The following is a 26183-nucleotide window of genomic DNA, read 5'->3' on the forward strand; positions in this document are numbered from 1 at the left end:
ATAGCACTACAAATCCCTACAAGGTCTACACATTACAAGTTGGGAAGAAAGCTTCTACAGCTCTGGCACGGTATTTAGAAACCCTACACAAGGTGGGATTAGAATACTTTTGACAGTAGCAGCCAAATCAACACTCAGCTTTTTAATTAGTGGATCAAGACTCAAACCATAGTGGACCCACTATTGCGCGTGGATCAGATGGCCAAACACTTATAGGTACAAAACTTTGCTGCTATAAATAGTATTCTAGCTCAACTCCCCTGTAAAAGCAGTTCCCTTTGAATCTTTCCACGTCTTTAAAGAAATAATTTGCCTTGATTCAGGAAAATAAAAAATAAAAACATGAGAAATTCCAGTACTAACAATAACACTTCATAACATTTACCTTTCCCCTAACACGTCCGCCTGAGAAAGAATATTTACAAAGACACTAGTTTGAAACTTTTCATGTGAAAGGGATCAGTGCTTCTTCTTAGAGGTGTCTTCGGCAGCAGCGGTTTTGCAGACTGGGCATGCATTCTTTTTGAGCAGCCATTCCTTGACACACTCGACATGAAAATCATGCTTGCATCTCAATCTCCCCAAACGATCTTCACTTTTGTATTCTTCCTGCAAAAGCAATTACCATCAGGTGCACAAGTGTGTTAGCGAGATATAGAAGAGCTCGCAGATAACCATTTACTAGTAGGGAAATAAAGAACTACAGGTAATCCCTGAGATTTTAACAAATTGCAATTTGTAACTATAATTTTACGCTTAAAAGAGAGTAATCTGACCTAGCATCTTGTATTATCTTCCCTGAAGGGTAGCTATGGGTTTATGCTAACAAGCTACAGAGATATTGGAGGACTAACTAATCTAATAGATTGAAAGAATAGGGAGCAAATTGAAATTTGCCAAAAGTTAGGGGACTGGTGCATTTCACACTCTTATTACTGCACAACGGAGGTATTAAAATTAGAGACTCTGCATAGAAAGGGCAACATTGCTGCTAAAGGCGTTAGGCGCCTGAAACTATTATCAAGGGCCTTAAAGTTTAGGCATCTAAATACTAAGCCAGTGATTCAAGAAATAATACCTGGCATATTACACAGATTCCTCCCTCTTGACCATCTTTTCTCTGATTTGAAGAAGAGCAAGCAGTTTCCACCAAACATCTTGAAATTGCTTCATCACAGAGTCCCATGCTGACATTCCCAATCCTTTCTTCCAAAGCAAGTAGTTCCTGTAGGAACAATTCAAACAAGCACTAAAATAAAATCACAAAAACCAATCAAACGAACCGAAATTTGACATAAATGTGGAAGGAAAAAAAAAAAAAAAAAACTTGTTACCTCATAGCTCATGTCGTCTATGTCAAGCCTCATGTCCCAATACGGATCAAAATCGTTGACAATCACAAAATGCTGCAACATCTGTTGAATAGCAGCACATCACTACTATTGTCACATAGCAAAGCAACAAATCAAAGGGAACAAATCAATCAAGGTAAAAATGTGTGGAATCCCTCAACTATAGGTCATTTTATAATGGATTCCTTGAACTTCAATTTTTAAAATTCACAATCAAAAGAGCACAAGTTGAGGGCATACCAAGCGGTCTATTTCAAAATAGCTTATAGTTGAAGGAGTCTCTGAACACTTTTACCTTCAATCTAACAAAAAGGGAAGGGGAAGAAAGGAAAACTACCTCATAAGGGTTCCCAAATCTTCTCTCCCTTTGATCTTCATTACGTCCTGTTGTAGCCAGTGGCCTCGAATGTTGTCTAGAAGGTACGATAGCTTGATTTCCTAAATAAATGGGTAAGGATCTCATAGATGGGTGGCTCGTCGCAGCTAGATGAGGAGCCGGTCTATTACAATAGACACCACGGGCTGATCCTGGTCCTTGCATGTAAGGACTGGGACTAGTGGGCACTGGAATAATTGGATTTCTATTCTGGGTGGGATAATATTCCCTGTCTCTGATTGTTGCAGCAGAGCTGCTTGTGACAGTCCCTGCACAGGCAATTGTTTGAGTCATGATTAACTTAGCCAAAACACCTATAAAACTGCATCTAACAGACAGAGAACTTATACACATATAACCTGCAAAATACTCATATATCTACCCTCATAAAGTCAAAATTTGTACGCCTTCATAAGTGCAGCTTTTCTATAAAAATATTCTTACATCAAGTCAGGGAGGTAGCATCATCACAATCTTGTATTAGAAAAAGTTTTCAAAAAGGGGCATCTTCATATGCACAAGGTTACATATATATATATATATATATATATATATATATACTACTACTTACTATATTGAAGCCGCAATATTGAAAACTAACTTTGGTAGGGCACGGAGGCCCGTCGCGTGCTAAAACCGATATGTAACGTAGCCTAGCTCTATATATATAATATATATATATATGATGGCGTAACTGTGCTATTAGCGAGACACAGCAGCCCTTGTGCTTCTAATAGTTCTTAACCGCCCATCAAATTTGATGGATGGTTAGGGTGAAAGGGAGAAGAGTAATTAGAGAGAAATTGGGTTTCTCAATTTCTCTTCTCTTTGAATTTCTCTCCAATTTCTCTTCTCCCATTCACCCTAACCACCTATCAAATTTGATGGGCGGTTAAGAACTAAGGAGCACAAGAGCTGTTGTGCTCCTAATAGCACAGTAGCCCTACTCTCTCTCTCTCTCTCTCTCTCTCTATATATATATATATATATATATATATTAAATGTTAAAAGGGTTTAAGACTCTGTGTCCATGTCTGTATTCTCATTCAATAAAGGCAAATCAGACTAACCTGAAGGTAAACTTCTTCCATGGGGAGGTACAGGAGCATGACTCCATTGCTCTGGTATTCTCTGACCAGAAGTATTTGCCTGTGAAGAGGTAGGCTGAGGCATGTTTGATGGATTGAACCCAATCCGATTGAATTCTGAAGGACGGGAATTGGAATGGCTATCTCGGCTTCGAACATTCCTCTGAAACCCTTCTGTTATGCTTGTGGGATTTGAAGGCACAGCCTGTTCATAAGCTGGAGTAGGCTTGGGTTGTAAATTACCACAGGAATAGCGGAAGTCAGAGGAACTTCCAGAATAATTCCCATAAGCATCTGCTGTATTCCTATCCGGAGTTTTTCTTTTCAGTGCCGAACTTCTATTGTTCATCTGAGGAGCAACTGCATGCGGACGATGGCAAGAAGGCCCAGGTTGAGCATGATTTGCTAGAAGTTCGGTACGAGGTGGATAGTGAAGGTGGGTACCATGCGATGCTCCGAAATGTGCAGGATAGTAGTTGGGATGATTAGAATTGTTACTACATGATGGATGATAGTTTGATCTAATTGGTGTATTGAAGTAAGCTTGAGAATTGTCTCCATGTATAGCAGCAAGGTTGGGAGGCGGCATCAATTGCCCTGATAATCAAATTCAACAAAATGTAAACTATAAATTATTTGAATTAGGCATAGCAAATTGGAAACATATGAAAGCCTAGATGTGGAAAGTTACCACGGACAAAGCGATGATCAGGGTATGGATGGTTTTGGAATTCATTCTGCATTTCAGGGTAGGGATGGTTTTGGAATTCATTCTGCATTTCTGGCTGTGAGGGTGTATGATGTGGGTGTCTAGCCATAGTTGAGGCCGCACGTTTTCCTGAATATGATGGAAACTGCAAAATGATGAAAGGAAGCAAGAATTAGAAATAACAAAATACAAGCAAAGGGTGTATATGAGTATAACTAAAAAAGGTACGAGAATGGGAAACATTATACAGTCAACTCAAAAGAGTCATCCCTGAACAAAGTTCGGTATGTCTAGTACAGCAAACAGAACCATGATCATGAGATATCTTGTTCTTTTTTCTCCCTTTACAACCAACAAACCAAATAGTTCGCCAACAATAGTAACAACAACAAAGCCTCTAGTTGCAGTTTTCTATCTACATATGGATTACTCTTACCATTTTGCCAAGCCAACCCAACATACTTTTTCGATTCTTTCCTTTTCTTTTTTCCTCTCTTTCAGCCGAGGCCCATGTTCACATTAGCAAGGTAAATATCAAGCCCCTAATGGCAGCGGCAAGGCCAGGTTCTTGCCGATAGAGGTGTCAAATAGAGTACTTAGAAGCTTAAAAGCCGTTCTTCCAAAACTACCGTGGTGTTAATAATGTTCAACTTTTATTGTTAACACACACACTTCCGTGCAGGAAAATCATTGAAATAATGCATTAAAAATAATACAACGTAAGTATAAAAAATGCACCAGTTTTATTCGATACATGATGATTTTTTTAACAAAGACAAAAGACTTTAGAAAATTACCTGTATTTACTTTTAAAGATTAAATATTACATAGTTCTTCTTTATCATCATTACTTAATGTATACTGTCAGTGTTAAAGCTAGGATAATTTACTAACACAAAATGATTTTTGTTTGAGTCCAAGTAAAAATTGTGCAAAAACAAAATTACTTTCTGAAAACATCACAGACAAGCTTTTTTTTCTGTCTTCTGTAATTAAAAACTTTCTAGAGGCAATCTGCACAAATAGGCTATCTGCACAAAACGGCAGTCTAAATCACTTAAACATCTTCTGAAGGAAGTAAATAGGAACAGCACAGTAAGATGCAGTTTTTGTTACAAAAAGGAATCTGAAATGTTATTGTAATAGCAAAAAATTCACCAGATTATAAAGCATCTCCACCAATAATTTCTGAAAAATGAAAAATGTGGCTGAATGACATTTATAATTATTATGGAGTATGGACATGTATCAAACAAGGAGTTGAATGTAAAGGAAGAACCCTTTGCTTTTGTAATTAGAAGTCTTGAAAGTCCACAAAAGTCAATTCCACAATTCAGAAAAGAAAAAAGGAAAGTTAACTTCCTAATACCTTCAAATCGAGACTATAAGGCAGCATCATAACTAAAATACCATTAAACCAATGGCCTGCATAAAGTAGGGCAATACATTTCCAATTAAAAGTAGAAATAGGTTGCTTCGTTCTCATTAACAATGAAAGTAGGACATGGACATGCCTAAGAGAGTGTAAATTAATTCGACGTCCTAGAAGCAGATAACTGGCAGTGGAATCTCAAAATTCCATAGTGCAAACATAGCCTTCACACGAAAATGCGTCAAACAAGATACTTGTCAAAAAAAAATTGGTAGTAGTCTCAAAACTCCATAGTGCAAATATAGCCTTCACAAGAAAATGTGACATATAAAATACTTGTCCCAAAAACTAAATATAGCTCTAACACCTTCTATCATATGAGAAGAAAAATGAAAAATGGGGAAAAAATTAGTTGCTTGCTTGGTACACTGCAAAGAAGACTCCAGAACATTACCTAGTGAAATAGATGGGTATTAACCACATGATGCACATCCACAATGTGGGGAAAGTTCTAAAATTTATACCTTATACCACTGGGTGTAGAGCCATTATAGCCTAATCAGATATGTTGTGTCAGATTGGAAAAGGTAGATCAAGAGCATATCTGTTATGTCTGGAAGAATAGATACTAATGAGTCTGGAATTATGTGGCAACATTTTGTTGGGTTGTGATAATTCTCTCGTTGTATGATTGCCACATGCCGACTTGTACAAGCCCCATTGGTCAATGTAGAATTCCAAACTTTCATGATGCATTACTTGTAAAGACTACTAAACAGGCAGCAACCTACCTGATATGTATACAACATCTCTGTGAACACCTGGTATGATCCGCTGCACACTGTACCTAGCACAGTTAGCTAAGGACTTATTGGTAGATACTCAAGGTCCTAAGTTTAAAGCTTAGTTGCTTCACATTTCTAGCTGATTTTATTTCTAAAAAAATGAACTGCTCGCTACCTTTCTTTAAGGAAAACACACACAGACACACACACACACACACACAGAGTTTAAGAGTTATTAATCAACTTCAGTTTTCCAAGATGTATCCTAACTTACCAACAATTCAATCCTTTAAGTCTCGTGTCTTTGTTGATTCCTCCTTATCTTAATGCAAGCCCATCATCCTTCAATCCATTTTCTGGATCTTCAACCAGGATCTAAGATTCCTTGTTCAAGATATTATATGACAAACAGGTTCCCGTCATTTGTAATGATTTCACCTCATTTGCACTATGCTATGATATGATGAATATATTTCTCTTAATATGCTTGTTTTGAATTCAAGCCCCTCACTTTCCCCAAAATTGACATAAGCTCAAAAAAGGTTTCATGTATTCTCAAAAGAATTCCAATTTAAAAAGCTATAAATTATAATAGCTAAAGATTGATCTTTTTTATAATGCACTAAAGGTAAAGCATCTAATTAGTTTCTTTGAGTGACTACACAGTTGCCCGTTTTGCAATGAATCTCTCCAAGATTCAAGCAGCAACATCATTTTTCAACACATCAGAACACAGGAGTAACAATTTAAGAGTAAGACTTACAAGAATTCACCTTAGTCAACGAAGGGTTCCAGCAGCAAAGGGAAATCTTATGCAAGATTCTTTTCTGTTTGACAACAGCCTCAATACCACCACTGCTCCTAGAGAGAGATACTGCAGAAGCCAACTTTTCATTAGATCCAAAAATATACAAATTACTTGACTATACGGACTTTAAACTTTGTCTAGCATTCTCTGAGGTGATGTCCACTTATCACGAGATAATTCGGTAAATCCATATTACTAATATAATTTTGGAGAAACTATTTCTGGAGTTCACATTCCAGAGCTAACTTTGTTCAAATCTATATGTTTTTATGGGAAAAGGAACATTGATAACACTATCAGCAGTATTGTGAACACAGAACTGATTACTGTTGGCCCCCACATAACTAAAATCTGTGATGACAATGCCTAGTAAGAGATCATAGATCACATACTTCTTTGATGGAACCAAGAAGCAAAAGGAAATTCTTCAACTGCAAATAAGTAAGAGGCTAGAAAATAATCAGTCATTATGTCCAATCGAGGAGACTACTCGGTTTTAGGAAGAAAAAAAAATCATTATATGAATTAGCTGCCAAAAAGATGACTCGATTTAAGAGGGAACAATGACCACCTTACAGCAGATAGGGACACTAGTAGCATGTAAGTCACTTTGTTAGGCTGTTATAATGAGACCATTTGAATGGAAGTGCAGAGTATAAGACAGCTGAAAAACTGCACAGGAGGTTTCTCTTTATGGACACATAATTTTCCTGTGGTGCACGGGCAACATCCACTGTACTCGCAAGAATTAATAGGCATTTTGTTCTATGCTGTTTGCCGGAAGCTGAAGAAGATTATCAAAAACAGCAGATACCAAAATAGCAAGATCATCCTGGTAAGCTTTACGTTCATTAAGGAGTAATGTTAAAATTATAGTAATAACAATAAGAGATAAGATAAGTGAGATATGAGTGAAAGATTTTATCTTGAATGTCGACCATATGAAGTGTATTCTGCAATCCATAGGTTTAAACCTTGCAAGTGGCACACAACTGAGTAAAGATCATTGTTTAAGGCAAGAGAAGGGTTTATGGCTATTCCATTGTTCTCCTTCAATTTCTTTTGCCACAAACTGAATGCCAAGTCCTCTCTTCATGACAAAGGCATGCAATGAAAAATTGCAGTTTTCTTAAATGTAAGAATGCTTGTATCTTAATCATTTTTCATTTATTTCTTTAGATAATTAAATAACATAATGGATCTACAGATATTTAGCCATACAATTGAGGAACATGTCAGCTTCTATTAATTATTAATCAACATCAAGACCATCCATCCAATTGTAACTTAATTCATCTTCAAAAAACCAAAAATCCATCTTACTTTCTAGTAGAAACATAAAAAGATGAATTCGATGGATAAGAATCAGCTACGTGTATTTTTATATAGAAAAAAAAAAATACGAAGCATTTGTAACATAAATCATCAATAAAGGATCAAAGAGAAGCAACAATCTTATCATGATGGATCTCTTTGTGCAAAAGATAGCCTGTCCAATAAGCATACAGTACCACAACATGCTTATTTTTATAAAGAATGCCCAGAACACCAATCAATTAGATAAAAGAACAAATTATCATTTCCATGTCTTCATGTCACTGATCTAAGAAGCAATAACGTCCAAGTTGAGGACCTTGATTAAAAGTCATCACACTAAGGTACCTGATGAAGCAGGTTCTAAAAAGTTTTATTTCAGAGCTGTAAAAAAAATGTGTTTAGCACTGCATAAATTAAGGGCACAAAGCAGCAAGCCTCTACTAACTGTAAATATAAGTGCATCTTGTACCCTGCTGCACGGCATTCAAATAAGAACAAAAAAAACATGTTGACCTCACATAAAGGTAGTAACATGTTGACTCAGTTAACTGGAGTCACACAATTGACAGGATGATAATACTACCAACATAGTTTGAAATAAATATAAAAGTTTATTTGCGATTCCTCATAAATCTTTTTCGTGCCCAAACAATCTGCCTTAACGAGTACAAAGCAGAATCATAATTTAAAATATCTAGATGATTGTAACATAAAATAACAGTAATTTAATCAACAAGCAAGGATTTAAGCGACGTGGCACGCAGTCATGCGGAGCACTTGCCGACACGGTATGCTGTCATGCCAAATCGTCCACAAAAGTAACTTGTGTGCCGACATACTATGGCATTAATTATATATTTTCTTTGGCACTAATATATTCAAATTGCTTATTGTACATATCTTTATCAAATCTTTTGCACTTCATTGATGTAAATACTTGCAAATTTCAAAGGAAAAAAGGGCTTCAATTGTGCCATCAGCATGGAGGTTATATCGTGCCAATATTTTGTCAGCACAGTGGGCACGGGCGGTGCCGATAGGCACTTAAATCCTTGTCACCAAGTAAACTTGGCAGTATGCATTTCTACATATTATTATTCTTTCGAATATATAAGGGTAAAATCAACAGCCTCTATAACATTATCTCAACATTCTTTACCCACTGGAGACAAAAGCTTAAGCTTGAGAGTAAATATTAAAAAGAAAAAGTTCAAAAGAGATAAATGGAAGTGTGTTATAGTACAACTCTTTAGAAATGTTGTGATGCTATAAGGAGCAGAGCATGGCAAGAGACAGCAAATATTTCTAGACTGATGAAACAGGTTGTCACCACCATACGGCATGTAGTTATCGCAAGTAATAGATGCACCGTAGTGGCATCAGAAGCTTCATGAATTATGTTGTCCCTTGTCCCTTCTATTCCAGTTTAGAAAACTATAAGCTCACACACTGCTACAAAGTTTTGATTTCCAGTGACTAGCTCTTAACAATTTTATTGCCCGGTAAGTGATCAAGTTATGAAAGGTAACAGAGATAGCAGCAGACAACCTTCAGTACATCTAGACAAACTCCCAACAATAAATAACAAATAAATCCAACCTGCTAACATCATAAAAAGATTTCCAGTTAGAACCTACAAGGCAGTAGAAAGGCTGCGTAATCACTCATAGTCCTTACATCCCAAATATCACCCCTCCGACTAATCCTACAGTTAAAAAATTGATGTCATTCACCACAATGTTTATATCTCCACTATCAATCTCAGATTATCAATATGGATAGACTTATTGCAGATCAAAGAGAACTATGCAAATTCCACAATTAGATTTCTCTTTTCAGATGATCAAAAGGGAAAATATTTGAAGCAGTTGAATTTTCTTTAAGCAGATAACACTGCAACCAACATATATTCTGAGTTGTTACCCAGAGATCACAACCAAGATTGGGAGCTAAAATCAGCACAAAATAGATCAGATCTTTCATAGTTCGCAATTACAATATCATAACTAAATTCAAATGCTAATTGCTCGGAATTTAAGGAACAATCGTTTTGCCGTCCAAAGGCATACACATCTATTTTCTCTTTATAACATGAACCACCTGCCAGCTTACGTATGAAAGTGTAGAAGTATGAATTGAAAGGTGAATGCGAGTTATAGTTGTCGATTTCTGTTTCGCAGAGGATAATCGAATTCTTTCTGGCAAAAACATAGGCATCCTGCCCTCATTATAGCAAAAGCAGCTGCTACTACATAGAAAACCGATATCATCTCAATTTGCTGCATCGCTGTGAAATAAGCCAGATAAAGCCTGGAACATTCATGTAGATGTACAAATTTGCTATAATTTCTCCAAAGGCCCTACAGCGTCAGATTTTTTGAATTTATGCCTCACCGAGGACATGAAATTGAAAAGCCCGAACTGGCTTCCCCTCTCTAGTGGAGCCTATTGGTACTGCGGCATAGCTATGATCCAACTCAAACATGCTTAGCTTATACCCCACGAAAGAGGCTGACATTGTAGTGTCTCAAAAGCCCAACCATTCAATCTTACGCAATTTGATCCTGAAGATATCTAAAACAATCTCTCAGGACAAGGAAGTCAATTAGTACCTGCAATGCGATTAAAAGCTCAGTAGAAAAATTAAGAAGATGACGAGAGATAAGCTTATCCTACAGATCATAAACTGCTAATTTCATCGAGCTAATTCACCAACTTTTTTGACAATGCAATAGAGGTCCAAACCACAAAATGACACAGGAATCAAGAAAATGGCATAAGTGGTGCTATTAGACAACTTGGGGAGTGAAAAAATTAGTTTACTCAGGTAGATGTAATTAGACAGCTTCGCTAACATAGAAACATGCCCCTTATAATTCTTAAATCTACAGAACAGCACATTGAATTGTAGAATATACTTACCCAAAAATCCATACTCGTTAAAACTATTCATATGAATAAGGGATTCGTATGAAAGAGCACGGGTGGAACGGAGTAGGAAGGGAGAGAAAAAGATATCAGATCTAAAGGAATCATTGATTGATCACGCAGTTTAGTACAAAGAAAAATGTGCTCAGACAATCAGATTTTCATTTCCGCAACATACTAGTAACTGGATGCCAATAAATTGATGACAATATAACATAAATCAACCAAACTACTGAGGTTTATACTCATGAAAAGGCTAACATCTGAAGCTTAAACAGTTCTGGCTCTCATTAAGGTATATAAAAATAGCTTGAAATTGTTCAGAGGCTGAACAGTTTCAAGGATGACAGGCAACAAAGATGGAATATTTCCAAAATGAAGACCATACAATGCATATATTGGAATATCGATTTAGAGGGTTATTTACTGGAAGACTTAAAAGAAAGTTTATCCAACATCTAAACAATTTATATGTTAATGTTTATAATAAATCAACTTTCGATGTGGTGGCATGCAAAAAGACAAGCAACAAAAATGGATAATAATTATTGATATACGTTAAGTAATATAACAATGTATCTATCGCAAAATTCTCTTCAATACATTCAGTCATATGTTCTGTATCTATAGTACCTTCATTTAAATAAAGTTCCTCTCTGCACCATCTTACGATTGAAAAATCCCTTCTGCATGCCTCCTAGATGTGAGTATGACCTCCTTGTATTTGATGTTCACCCATATAGCAAAGCAGTGCATAATCTTCTGATAGAAATATCATGATCCCTTTTCTTTCCTTCCAATTAAACCCCAGTCCTCTCCCTCCTCCTTAATGCAGGGTGTCAGAAAAGCTCTCTCAGCCTTTTTCTACCCACCTCTCTCCCACTTATCCCCTCTACTTCCTTTCTGTTTTCTTCTATCCATCTCTCTCTCTCTTACTTCCTCTTGTTTGTCACTCCTGTTGATCTGCTCTCTTACTCCTTTTACCACATAGATGGTTAAGAAATTATTAACAACATTATAGATGGGTTTTAAGACGCATCTCCCACAATGAATTAAAGTAAATGAATTCTTACCGACCTATTCTTAATAGCATTTTGCTCAACAACTTCCTTGGTCCTTACTGGGAAAGTTAAAGGAATGCTAGATAACAATTGACCCTCAGAGAGCAGTAGTTGGCGGATTGCTGATAAGATGCAATCTATACATCTCCCAGGTTCATTGATCAATAAAAAAAATAAGAATTTAGTAATAACTGCTTTGTTTTTGCGAAGATGGTGACATTCTTTACACCCATTTGCATTGATCCAGGGCCGTGAATTATGCCCTAACTTCCGATGAGAAGAATTGAGAAGTCCATCCACCAAATCATCCAAACATATAGAATTGGTGTTAGAAAAATAAAAAAAGAAAACAGCAACGATACCAACCGAAGCCTAGAGCAAAACCACCAATAAATAATTCAATGACCTGCAGTTAACACGGTTTTGATGGCACAAAACCAACAATCAATGAATTTGAAATCCAAATATAAATTAAATCATCACAAAGATACCGAAATTAACCAATATTAACAACAAAATCCAATCTCCTTTCCTTGCTTCTTTTTTGTTGTGAAGATATTGGGGATTACACTGGCCGATCCAACACCAAAGTTAATAGAAGTAAGAGATCTTAGCATCATAAATGCAACCAAGAAATTACAGAAAAAAAGGAGTAACTAACAGATATAATCAACAATTACTCGACACAAATAATCTTAACGAACAACATCAAAATCAGATATAAATCCCTACCAAGATCGAGAAAGACGAATCCGGTACCTTCAGGAGGAGAGAAATTGAGGATCGAAGAAAGAAATTGGAGATCGAAGTTTTCGAATCCGGGGTCGTTCCTTCGCCCTAGCGAGTCGTACCTTCTCGCGTTCACGAAACCCCTACCGCTCTCTCTCTCTCTCTCTTCCGCGCGTGGGCACCTTCACCTCGCGTGAATATATAGAAGAGACGAACCGGGTTTACCAGGTTTTTTTTGGCCTTTTTCGTGGAGGGGGAGTTAACAGAGCGCCACGTGGCGAAGGACGGTGGCTTTGTTCCCGTGGACCGCGGGGGAGTGGAACGTTCACAGTCCCGTCTCCCATGGAGACTGAAATGAAGTAACAATTATCGTCTGAACCCTGTTCACCACGTCATCTATGGACTATCTTCATCTAACGTTAAAAAAGGAAGAGTATCAATGAATTAAATGAAATGGAGGGAGATTGATTACACTGAGGTGCACTGGTGATGTGGAACAACAGGTGTAGGTATAAAAATACAAGAATGTAGAGTAGGCCACAAGAAATGATAGTGGCACACACGATACTATCATACAATCTATATTTTAAAATTAAAATTTATCTTATAACAAATTATTTAAAATTATTGTTATTTAAAAAATAAATAATTTCAAATAGAAGGACCTAGAAAAAAATTCTGTCCAATTTTATAATAATCCAACGTATCCAAAGTATATAATCTTTTAATATTCGTAACTTTTAAATGTCATAAAATAGATAAAGAGATATATTTTTATTGTCATTTTTGAGTCACCGACTACGTAGTTTTGGGAGTACGGTGTACGAGGAGAACAGATACACCCGGTGCTAGTAGAAGTTCTGATTTTTTTGGGCCCCGCAGGATTTATATGAGGACTGGTATCGAAGTGGGTGCAAGTTGGTGTGCGTGGTAGTATACCGCTTTAAACGTTTTTATCGTGCGGGAGTCCGTACGTGTACAATTTTATATTTAGTGCGGTCCACGCGTCAGCCTCTGAACCGGGGTTAGCTTGTTTGCGTTACGCTGTTGGTTGATGGAGTTACGTTGACGACACAGTTTGGGTGCATTTGCTGGGTCCAAGAGTTTTATGCGACATCGACTCTCCCTGTTCTCTGGAGCAAGTGACAAAGGGCGTGATGATTAATATCTGAAATTTCAAATTTAAATTTTAATTAATTCATATTTTTTAGTTAAATTTATTTTTAAATAAAATAAACGAAACAAATAGCATGCTATTTATCTCTTAAAAAAAAAAAAAGAGTTTTATGCGATGGAAAATAGATTTTAAAAAAGTACTCATCAATTTTCAAAAGTTTTATGTATGTGTAATAATAAGTAAAAATATAGCAAAATTTTATAAACTATGAAATACTTTAAATGGATTGCTCAATGTTTTAAAATGTTAATGTTACTGTCCAATCTTTAAGTTTGTTTGATTTAAATTAGCCAATTACAATTTGGCTTCAAAATTTAAATACATTACTTATATTTATTGATTTAGTTTGTATAATTTATATAATTTTTGTAAGGGTAAAAATTTATTAAGATAATTAATTAGCTTAAATTTCAAAATTAAATACTGTTAACTAACTCAAATTAAAAAAAATAAAAATATTGGGCAATTAAATTAAAATTTTGAAATGTTTGATAGCTCATTCAAATTGATATATAGTTCATGCTAATTATGTATAATTTTATCGTAATATTATGCCACTAAGGGCGCGTTTGGTTTGAAGTCGGAATCGAAATCGGAATCGAAATCAAAATAAGCTGGAATCGGAATCGGAATGACTCATTACCTAATTCTGTTTGGTTCATCACCTGAATCGGAATCGGAATAAATCATTCCCATTGTCGGTGTTTGGTTCAGGTGGATATAAAAAATGTAATCAAATTAATATACTAATATTATCTTTATAATATATTAATTTAAATTCAAATTAAAAATTAAATATTAAAAATTTACATCAAAATTTTGAAATAATGTCAAAATTTTAAATCTATTTTTTAAAAAAAATTAAACTTTGAAGTTGAGTGGATAATTTAAAATATGAAACTAAATTTTGATTTATTCAAATTCAAATTTAAAATTACAATTTAAATTTTAATTTGAATACATAAATTTAATTTAAGTTTGAAATAAAATTTGAATAACATTTTATATAAATTAAAATTTAATTTAAATTCAAATTCATAAGTTAGATTCGAAATACTTGATTAAATTTTAATTTTAAATTTAAGTTTAAATTAAAATTTAAAATTATATATTTAATTTTAAAATTTTAACTTATATTTTAATTAAAAAAGTTGAAAAAAATAAATTTAATCCGAATAAATATTCATTCCGTCCGGATTCAACTTTCAATCCGGCCTCCTAGGCTGGATTGAAAAAAGAGGTGATTAGGGGATTCCCATTCCACTCGGGAATCGGAATCGGAATGGAACTCCCGCGTACCAAACACCCACAAACGGATTTATCCATTCCGATTCCGATTCCATGATGAAAAAGAAGCGAACCAAACACGCCCTAATTATATAATGGGTGAGACCCTTGATGCAAGGACCATTTGAATTCAAAGTCACAACTTGAATTCAGTGCAGATAACATCACCGAAAATTAAATAAGGCCTTGTTTAGCTGGGATCAAAAGGGGAATAAGAGATTATCCCTCCCTCGTTCCCCAAACACAAATATAAAAAGGTGGGAACTATTGTTCCCACGCCTGGGTGGAATAAGATTTTTCCACCCCCTTTATTCCATGCGCCCTCGCCTGCTTGCCCTTCCATTTTTTTGAAGTACTTCTCTTTCTCTCCCCTGTTTTCTTTCATCTTCTTGCCGCCTTTTGGGTTGCCATAGGGTTGCAATCATCAACCTCTTCCTCCCTTCGGTCAAATCCTAGTGTGCGGATCTTGTGAATCTGCCTCCATTTGCGAAAGTTTGGTTGTTTCTACGGGTTTTTTTTATGCACTCTCGCCTCCTCGTCTTCCTACGCTTGCCTTTTTTGCTAGTATGGCGCCGATTTTCTTCCTCTATCTCCTTTGGCCTAAACCGTAGGGTCCGGATCTCCCAGATCCTACTTGATTGCTTGTCGTGCAGTGTTTAGGTTTGTGTGTATTTGCCGGGGGGTGACTTGCGCTATCGCCTCATCATCTTCCTGTAGCCTCCACACTAGAAGTTTCTATTTGTGCCACCTCTGTTTTGAGTTATAAGCTAGAGCAATAATATCGTCATTTTGAGTATTAACTACCTTCTATATTTTTTTTATTCCATCTTATATATCCAAATGCTATTTTTTTTATACCTGATACAAACTTAAAACTCATTCAAACATAAAATTATAATAGTTTCAACTTGTTTCAGAACTTATGCTTATCTTTACAATAAGCAGTTTCCGCTTACACCAAAACCAAATGATATATAAATATACTGCATTACTAAGCATGAGAACTCATAATAATTTGTTACAAATGTGAACTTACATATACCAATTGCAAAATTCAAATTCCATAAGTAGGAATCATCCGATAAGATGGGGTCCATCCATGTCCTTGTTGCTTTACGATGGTGCTAATAAACTAATCAACGATAGTAATTCTCTTCTTTTGTGTGGGCCTTCTTGCAAAATTTTATTCCAAAAAATTTACTATTCTCGATTTCTAATGCTTGATCACTCGTCAATCTAGAGTGTTTCTCTCACTCTCAAATATCGTGTTGTCGTGTGATTTTTCAGCAAACTCCTACTTAATAACGATTCTTCTTTTTCCTTAACAGTTTTTCCATAAACATCTAATTAATGTAGAATGTTTATGATTATTTTCAGTTTCTTTAAAAATGCAGTTTCTAATTCGGAGTGAGCGTGATCTCCTCATATTATGTAAAATGAAATTTTTGTTTGTAAATTTTTTTTGAAAAATACATTAGAGAAGTTTGATGGTTTGTTGGGTTAGCAATTTTTCTATTGTTATATAAGAATTGAACTCTTGAAATTTATTACTTCGGAATAAAAAGTCTCAAAACCAATATTATTACACTCGTGATAAATAAGCATTCATTCAAAACTAATTATTTGTAATATAATATGTCAGCTATTTGAGCAATCGTTGAATTTCTAATACCTAAATATTTAAATACAAAAAAACATAAAATAATTAAATTTTAAAAATTTATGTAACTTTTGCTCGTCCACGATAACCGATCCGAGTTGCGAGTCGTCTCTCTCGCCCTTCCTATCCCCCGATCCGAGTTGGAGTCGGGTCTCTCCCTCAAACCCCTAAATCCATCCCCAGTTTCGATCTCCGATCCATTCGCTCCTCCGCCGCCGCCGCCGCCGCCGCCTCCCTCTCCTCGCCCGTGCCCTTGTCCACCCTGCGAATCCCTTCTCGCGTAGATCGAGCGGAGGAGATCGGTGGGAGGGTGAGAGTGCTCTCGTGGTGGTCATCGATCCAAGTGTTCCTAGGGTAATTCTCCGAACCCTAGTTTCCATCTCGATTCGATTTGGTTTTGCTCGATTCCCTCTTCCGATTTTGTTCTCGGATCTCAGCTCCTTCCCGTTTCTGTTGATTTTTGTGATGGGGATCCTCTTATTGCTTTCGATCTCGTTAGATCTGATTATTTCGGTTGGAATCGAGATTACTTTTTTATGTGGGAGAAATGGATCTTAATGCAATTATATCTTTCGTTATTGGTGTTTCTACTTTGTCGTCTGAAGTGATTAACTATGCGTTCTTTGACTTCATGCACAAAAGCAGCTGTGTTTTAGTTTATTGCTAAACTCTGAAACTGAATAAATGTAAAGGCATGCTTGTTTAGTATCTGTTATCACTGGTAACAAGATGCTTTTGCAGATTGGAAGGTATTGTAGTATCGGCATCAGGAGTTAGCATCTATGGCTGCTTCAGAGGAAAACAGCTCTCTTTTCCTCATTTTCATCCTAACCATGATTGCGCTACCTTTGGTGCCTTATACACTAGTAAGGTTATACCGTGCCGCAACTCAAAAGAAGAAGACTATTCATTGCCGTTGTTCTGAATGCTCACGTTCAGGGAAGTACCGAAAATCCATTTACAAGCGGGTAATTCTGATGAATAATCTTACCCATTTTTTCCTACAGTTTGAGGCATGTTTTTCTCAGAATATTTAAGCCACCTGACTTATGCGCAGATCTCAAATTTCTCGACATATACCAATCTGACAATTCTGCTACTTTGGGTTATTATGGTGATCCTGGTTTACTACATCAAACATATAAGCCGCGAGGTACGTCTAGATATGTTTCTTAGCCAATGCTACCTGACTTATCTTTGTTTTGAAATGTCCTTTGTTGAATTAGTATCTCTATCTTCATTTTTTTTTTTGTAGTTATATACATACCTAAGCACATTGATGTATCTGAATTATCAACGAATTGGACTTCCATATTGTCGGATATTTTAGTTGCAAGATGTTTGAACTATCATTTTTCCGCCAATGATTTTGGACAAGTAGAGTTGTTGCATTTCTGCACTCTTTACCCTCGGAAAGAAAAGCTCACTGAAGTCTATACTTATGCATGTGCAAATTGTCTAAGAATGCCAGATGATTCGGCTACACTAAATCAGTACATGTGATGAGTAATAAAGAGCAAATCCACTTGGTGGAATTGATAAACGACAGAAACTCTGGAAGAGAGAATGGTGATATGAATTGATGAAAGTTCGTGGATTAGAATGTAAACGATATCTGATTCTCTGTGGGCTTGACTTGCACAAGGCTGTTAGTTGTTCAGTTTGTTTGGACAAGTCATATACTTCTTTATGAGAACATGTTACATGTGTTTGTAAAAGTGAGAGATAACTGACATATTCTTCTTCCCTTTCACTTTAAATTTAATGCTGTACTCTTACCATTTCTCAGGTTCAACCATTTGAGCCATATAATATTCTTGGATTAGAGCCCGGAGCTTCAGAGTCTGACATAAAGAAGTCATACCGCAGGCTATCAATTTTGTATCATCCTGATAAGAATCCTGATCCAGGTAGGAGTTTTTCCTTGTATTCTCCCAAATGTTCTAGTTGGTTGGATGCCCTTAAGCTATTTTTCCGAAGAAATTAGCTTCGTAGGCTTATCAGCTGCTTCTTGTGTTTTGGCTTACACTATAATTTTCTTGTTTCAGAGGCCCACAAGTACTTCGTAGAGTTTATATCCAAGGCATATCAGGCTTTGACCGATCCCGTATCTCGCGAAAATTACGAAAAATACGGTCATCCTGATGGGCGACAGGTAATCTAGAACCCTCTGTCCACATATATAAGTAAAAGCAAGATCATAAGTTAACTTCAATTTGTCCATATGTTAGATGTATTTAATGAATGTTCCAAAAACTAAGAGGTCAATGTTACCATGGTTCAGGGGCTTAAAATGGGAATTGCTTTACCCCAATTCTTGCTGAATATAGATGGAGCATCGGGAGGAGTACTTCTTCTGGGGATTGTTGGAGTTTGCATTCTCTTGCCCTTGATGATAGCAGTCATATATTTATCCAGGTCATCGAAATATACAGGCAATTACGTCATGCATCACACTTTGTCAACATACTACTACTTCATGAAACCTTCTCTGGCACCAAGGTTTGAACCAGAACTTATTTAATAGTTATATTCTTTGTTTGTGGTTTTTGGTTAAATATAACATTGTCGCTAGTCAGAAAGAAGACCCTAACATATTGTCAAAAGGTAGAAAAAAGGAGTAAAAAGTTTGCGTAATGTTGTTGAAATAAAATTATTGCTCTTCGATGTATTGCTGGAGTTCGAGATATAACTGTTTTTTTTTGGTGTCATTGCTCTAGTCAATAGGGTGGTGGAATTAATTGTACATATTTGATATATTTTTTTATCTCCTCAAATAGTTATGTTTTACATCGTCTATCTATATTTAGAATTCTTTCATCTATCTCATCAGTGTGTTTATTATACAGCAAAGTTATGGATGTCTTCATAAAGGCTGCTGAGTATATGGAAATGCCGGTGCGTCGAAGTGACGATGAACCCCTCCAGAAGCTGTTTGTTGCAGTTAGAAGTGAGTTGAATCTAGACTTGAAGAACATCAGGACAGAACAAGCAAAGTTTTGGAAGCAACATCCATCTCTTGTTAAGGTGGTACTAGTGTTAGGAAATGTATCATGTCACTATATTAGTGTATTGGTTCTTGACGTTATCGATTCATTGGATCCAAATTAAATATGATATTTATGTTTTTTTTTTTACCCTTAATCTTCTGCAGATGGAATTATTGGTTCAGGCTCATTTAACTCGTGAACCGATCACTTTGTCACCACCTCTACAACGAGACTATAAACACATGCTTGAACTCGCACCTCGTCTTCTGGAGGAGCTAATGAAGGTGATAACATTATATTCATCCTTTCCCTTTTAAAATCTCATATGTTTTTATCTTTAGCCATGAGCTTATTGTGTTAGACTCTCAAACCTGCTTCTTTAGCAGTAGGCTTTGTTGATATAAAAAATCAACTTTTTTGTGAAATTTATTGTCTTTATCCTCAGCAAGTTGAAAAGCGTTTAAAATAAAGGAATTTCATCATGCCTATTATTTTTTGTCTGCGTTTTTATCATAAGCAAATTTGCATGCAGATAGCTTTATTGCCCCGCAATCCTCATGGACATGGATGGCTCAGGCCTGCAATTGGAGTGGTTGAACTTTCACAAAATATTATCCAGGTGCTGTTTCTGTTCCTCTTCAAAATTTCCACTCTTTGAATATACTACACTCTTGTAGTTTCTGCCAAGGTTTTGTTTATTTCAATTTAGGTTGTAAATGAAGTGCTTTACTTAATAGTTTAGCTTGTTGATATGATAATTTATATATTTGGACGTAATCATACTGTAGATAATTTTGTGAAATTAGAGGCTTGATGTTCTACCTTTTAACTACATTTCACGTTCATGATGAAAAGTACCTTCTCTTTTAATTTAATCATTGAGAAAAGTTCCAAACGTATATTACTTCTCCATTAACATTCAGATAAGAAAATATAAATTTGACTCTCTGATTTTGGGACTTGTAACTTCCTAATTATCATGTGGCTTTCTCGATAAATCTTACAGATGCAGATTTCTTGATTGTAGGCCTACTCTCTTGTCGTATTTTGTCAATTTCTTCGGTATGGAAATGTGGTGTCTCCTTAATCCTATATGTGATTGATAAATCATTTCATTTTCAGACTTCTTTTTCTTGTTTGTCCAATGTGCTAATCAGCATTCATGATTTGTCTTCCTCACACCCTGTTCACTTTCATAGATATCGATGCTGTATTCTTCTAAAAAGTGAAAACATTCTGATTTTTGGACTTGTGATATCCAAAGACGAATTTAAAATGGAAAGACAAAAGAATAAAGTAGTCTTCTTTCGGCTCTCTCCGATATTATAAACAGGACTGATATAGATATTAATTGTATATATTTGCATTCTGTATGCTGCGCAGGCTGTTCCTCTCAGTGCAAAAAAAGCGACTGCAGGAAATTCAGAAGGCATTGCACCCCTTTTGCAGCTCCCTCATATCACCGAGGCAACTGTCAAAAAAATCGTCCGCAAGGTACCTTCAATGCTGTCTAGCTATTAGTAATATCAAAAAAGTAGTATGCTTCATGTACACCATGGATTGTGCATATGAATGCTGTCAATGAGTCAGTTTTTGTACACGTGAGAGCTAATGAGTGGTGTAGCTTGTCTAACTTTTCAGAATTTAGGTCCTAGGTGTAGCGTCATGTTTGAAATTCGAAATGTTGGACCAATCACTAACTATCACATGTACAGAATTAGCTCATTCTATTTACTGATTACTCATCAAAATAATATTCATACCTCAACTTCACAAAGATTTTTCAAATTCGACTTGACTTGAGAAATTATTCTCCCATCTTTTACAGAAGGTCCGCACATTGCAAGAACTACGGGACATGAAAGTTGAGGAGCGTGCCGAGCTGCTAACTCAGACCGGGGGTCTCTCTGCTGCAGAAGCACAAGATGTAGAGCTCGTATTAGAGATGATCCCTACACTGACGCTTGATGTCACATGCGAAACCGAAGGCGAAGAAGGCGGCATACAAGAGGGCGATGTCGTCACAATGTATGCATGGGTCTCTCTCAAGCGCGGCAACGGCCTCACTGCCGCCCTCCCCCACACCCCTTACTTTCCTTTTAACAAGGAAGAGAACTTCTGGGTGCTCCTCGCCGACCCTGTATCTAATGGAGTTTGGCTCTCCCAGAAGCTCAGCTTCATGGACGAAACCGCCGCCATTACTGCCGCATCTAAAGCAATTCAGGAAACAAAAGAGGCTCTGGGTGCGAGTGCCAAGGAAATAGGCGTCGCTGTTAGAGAGGCCGTTGAGAAGGTAAAGAGTGGGTGTAGACTAGTGATGGGTAAGTTTCAGGCCCCTGCTGAGGGAAGCTACAATTTGACTGCATACTGTCTGTGTGATGCGTGGATCGGGTGCGACACGAAGACTGGATATAAGCTCAAGGTTGCAAAGCGGAGCCGTGCAGGGACGAGGGGGGTCCATGCGGCTGCCGAAGAAGGGGCGGCTGCTGCGGCTGCCGCGGAGGACGGGAACGAGGAAGAAGAGGAAGAGGAAGAGGAAGAGTATGATGATGATTACGAGAGCGAGTATAGTGATGATGAGGAAGATGATCAGAAGAAGAAGAAGGGTGGTAGCAAGGCTGCTGCCGCCAACGGATCCTCTCGGGGTCATCAAAATGGCGCTGCTGCGTCTGGCAGCGAAGACGAAGGCGAAGGCGACGATGAGTGATTAAAGATTAAATCATTTTGAGCTTGTATCTTACTTTGATCCACCGACCAAATTAGATGAAGTTTTCTCCTACAATCTTTTTTGACGTTTTGATCTGATAAAAGCACATTGAACTTATTAATACATACGCAGCTATGGGGATCAAAAGTAAGCGCTACATGAAGAAGTTGGGATCCCTGTTGCAATTTACTCCAGGATAATCCATAATGTTTCAACTTTTTCTTTTTACCCCACATAATTGCGAGTATCAAACTCAATTGTTCTGATGGATTTTACATAATCAGCAAAAATTCATCTTAACAACTCGATGCTTTAATGACTAAATAAACAAACCTTTGAACATTTCTTGCCATTTTAATGAAGGAGACAAGGAAAATAAAGAAAATCACTTATTTGCCAACGTGTTTGAACTTTGAAATTACACGAGCCATCAAGCTAAACCGGCATCTTCATCTCCCCTCAACCTTATATTATGTACAAAAAAAGATAAAAAGATGGGGATGGATTTTGAGGAAATAGAAATATTTACATATATAGCTAATATTAATGCACAATTAAAAAAATAGAGAAACTTCAAATACCATCATGTGATTTCGCACTTTTTTATTTTAACATTCTATAATTTAAAATGTATCAATTTAGTACCCCGTAATTTTATTTATTTATTTTATTATTCCCTATCATTAATTTTTTTTGTTAAATTAATGACAAAGTTAAAACTAAAAAATACTAAAATAAGTATTCGATAAATGTAGGTGAAGTATTTAAAATTTTTTATATATAATTTATCAAAATGTTAATGAAAGAGCCGACGATAAGAGAAAAATATAACTATAGGGTACTAAATTGATATCTTTTAAATTATATAATAATATAAAATAAAAAAGTGCAAAAGCAGCATTTGAAGTTTCTCCCAAAAAAAAAACAAAAAAACAAAAAAAAAAATGCAGCTAGTAAAACTGGTCTCTTCTGCCATGCCACCATCTCGACCTGCAAAGATGCATAGTAGTAGTAATTGAGCGTTTAAGACGTGCTTGGATCATAATGAATATATATATATATATATATATATATATATATATATATATATATATATATATATAAAACACTAGTAGCTAGGAAATCCAACGGAGTAGTATAATAATAACACAAATTAAGTTTTTGAATTTTATCCTTTTTGAAAGAACGCAGCGTACGCACGTAACTCGATCGGAAGAGAGAATATATAATAGGGATAAATAAATAAAAATATATAGGTTATATACCAGTAAGAGTCCCAGCGCGGGGGCGGCGGAGGAAGGGTTTTGGCCATGGGGTGGGCGGCGGCGTAGTACTTGGCCCGGCGGACGTTGCGCAGGGCGCAGCAGGCGAGGGAGTAGAGGATGACGAGGAGGACGATGGCGACGACGTTGAGGAGGGCGAGCTTGTGCCAGCCCCTCCTGACCTGCTCCAGCACGCCGGCCTTGCAGGAGTCGCACCCGTAGCACAGCACGCTCGCCGCGTTGCTCCACCGGTAGCAGTCCTCCTCCTGCCCCGCCACCGCCGCCCCCCCGCTGTACGCGCACGCCGTCGGCGGCTTGCAGCACCCCGACTGGACCGGGGTGAGGTCTCCACGGAGGTAGTCGGCGGGCGTCCAGGAGGCGATCTCGGCGCAGGCGCGGGGGGCGGCGGCGCAGGCGAGGGCGGCGCGCCAGACGGAGGGGTCGGCGAGGCGGCGGCGCAGCCAGGGGGAGTAGTCGGAGAGGCGGTACTCGCGGTAGGCGCGCCCGGGGAGGGGGGAGCCGCCGCCGGGGCCGGAGACGGCGAGGCCGAGGGCGGCGGCGGCGAGGAGGGCGGCGAGGAGGAGGAGGAGGGCCGCGAGGTAGAGGCGGAGGGCGGCGGTGGAGGCGGAGCAGGCGCCGACGAGGCCGGCGAGGGAGACGAGCATGAGGAAGGCGCCGAGGACGATGAGCGGCACCGTGAGGAAGCGCTCGCACTCGGTGCCGGACCCGCCGCGGAGGAGGAGCCGCGCGCCAGCCACAGGCCCCACCCGATCAGCGGGACCGACCCCAGCAGCGTCGCCGCGTTCACGTACCCGATCGTCGCGTTGCTCAGACCCCCGCCGTACATTCTCTCGATCCCTGATTCCCTTCCCTTCCCTTCCCTCCTCTTTCTTTTTCTTTTTCTTTTTCTTTTTCTTTTTTTTTTTAATTTCTATTCTTTTTCCTCACATTCTCTCTCTCTCTCTCTCTCTCTCTCACATTCTCTTGGTCGGATTTTGGGGGGAGTTGTTTTGAGTTTAGGAACCACGTCCTAATTAATTACGCGCTCTCAGTCCCTATTTATTAATACGACGACTTGCTGTGGGAGTGGGGGTTGGGGGAGGGTATTTTAGGCCTATTAGGCTTTAAAATCCCGTGCTATTACATTTCATTTATTAATAAATTAAGATTTAATTTCATACGGTCCTTGCAAACATAGTGTGAATGGTAAATATATTCCTATAAAGTTTAACTTTCATATATTGCTCCTATAAAAGTCCCGATGTTTTTGAATATATCTCTTTAGTTTGTTACCATTAAAGAACCGTTAAAAAATAATTTGTATCGTCAATTTTTCCATCACAAATATATTACTCTTAAAAAATTATTTATATTTTTAATTTTGTCATCACAAATATATCCCTCTAAAAAATCATAATAATATAATATAAATAAGTAAAAATATCACAAAATAATGAGGATTAAGTATTTAGCCAATAATTAACTAAATTTTTCTAACGAATTTTAACGATAGGAACATATTTGAAAACGACTTTTGTAAGAAAAATACATAAAAATTAAAATTTATAAAAATATATTTGTTATTCACTATGTTTGGTGAGATAATGCGTGGGAGTCTGCAGTCGTAGATGGGGCGGCTTGGTGCTTTTCCTTTTTCTTTTTTTTAATCATTTATTGTGCGAGTCATTCATATTGGTAAAATGAAATTTTAAATGTTTAATTGAAAATTTAAATTGGATTCTCGTTTTTTATTCAAATCCAAAAATCAAAGGACCGCCTCAATTATCTTTTCAGGTAGTAACTCTACGACCGTCGCTATGAAATTTTTGTTCTGTTTTCCGAAAAAAAGCGCTTCTAGTCTTGGAGACTTGGATGCGACAATTTGCTCTGTGTATTTACTTTCTTAGTTATTATTTTTTTTAAAAAAAAATTACATATTTTGCGGTTTAGATTTTAACCATTAAAAAAATCTTGGCATCTCTCGAAATTCTAAAATGGTATTTCGACACAATTTAGATAAACAAGTTATTTTATAATTCGCTTGATAAAATAGTATAATATATTTCACGACTAACATGTGTTATTATACTCACAAGTATTTAAGTGAAAAGCACAAGCACCAAGTTGTTAATTTTAAAAAAAACAACTTTACTTTTTTTGTATTAGTAGGCAGAGATTGTATTATTTTTCCTTTTTTGTGTTTCGAAAAAGTAAAGAATGTGTGGATAACTAGTGGGTACTTAAACTTCATGCATTTTTTTTTTAGTGCTTAAGCCCATTATTTTTCCTTAATCATGAAGAAAAATCGAAGGATGGGGAGTGACCTCTTTTTTTCAATAGGACAAGCTTTATAGATTCACTAAAGTACAGTCACTATCTAACATACTTCCATAAAGTGGAAAACAAAATAAAGTAGAACCTTGCTTTTAGGAGGATAAGATTAGAGACATAGCATGCAATGTGTGTCTAAAAAGTACTTTAACATTTATCTTATGTGTAACCACAGCTACCACACTAATACCCCCAGTTCAAATTTTAGGAATTTCTAGGGTATCTTTTTGCCCTGAAACATAAA

The 26183-nt window shown here is 37.0% G+C and overlaps 2 protein-coding genes and 1 pseudogene across 9 annotated transcripts; 1 reads left to right on the plus strand and 2 right to left on the minus strand.

Moving 5' to 3' along the window:
* Positions 257 to 12713, minus strand: LOC109708554 (probable E3 ubiquitin-protein ligase RHG1A). Of its 7 annotated transcripts, none has more exons than XM_020230351.1 (9): positions 12556 to 12713; positions 6456 to 6556; positions 5957 to 6057; positions 3508 to 3670; positions 2799 to 3413; positions 1690 to 1997; positions 1335 to 1415; positions 1079 to 1225; positions 257 to 609 (listed from the first exon to the last, which is right to left on the minus strand). In XM_020230351.1, exons 4-9 carry the CDS (start codon positions 3632 to 3634, stop codon positions 460 to 462), a joined length of 1428 nt encoding a protein of 475 aa, XP_020085940.1. In that variant the 5' UTR covers positions 3635 to 3670; positions 5957 to 6057; positions 6456 to 6556; positions 12556 to 12713; the 3' UTR covers positions 257 to 459. The 7 variants fall into 7 exon arrangements, with proteins under 7 accessions (XP_020085940.1, XP_020085937.1, XP_020085939.1 ...); XM_020230348.1 differs by having other exon boundaries at positions 5957 to 6066; XM_020230350.1 differs by lacking the exon at positions 5957 to 6057 and having other exon boundaries at positions 6446 to 6556.
* Positions 16734 to 22579, plus strand: LOC109709042 (dnaJ protein ERDJ2). Of its 2 annotated transcripts, none has more exons than XM_020231098.1 (11): positions 16734 to 17003; positions 17356 to 17617; positions 17707 to 17802; positions 18439 to 18559; positions 18698 to 18804; positions 18934 to 19151; positions 19499 to 19676; positions 19804 to 19923; positions 20172 to 20258; positions 21023 to 21133; positions 21468 to 22579. In XM_020231098.1, the coding sequence occupies exons 2-11, from the start codon at positions 17432 to 17434 to the stop codon at positions 22344 to 22346; spliced, it is 2103 nt and encodes a 700-aa protein (XP_020086687.1). In that variant the 5' UTR covers positions 16734 to 17003; positions 17356 to 17431; the 3' UTR covers positions 22347 to 22579. The 2 variants fall into 2 exon arrangements, with proteins under 2 accessions (XP_020086687.1, XP_020086686.1); XM_020231097.1 differs by having other exon boundaries at positions 17391 to 17617.
* LOC109708589 lies at positions 23246 to 24509 on the minus strand (annotated as a pseudogene).

Source organism: Ananas comosus, linkage group 4 (assembly GCF_001540865.1).
Source record: "Ananas comosus cultivar F153 linkage group 4, ASM154086v1, whole genome shotgun sequence".
NCBI classification, from domain to species: Eukaryota; Viridiplantae; Streptophyta; class Magnoliopsida; order Poales; family Bromeliaceae; genus Ananas; species Ananas comosus.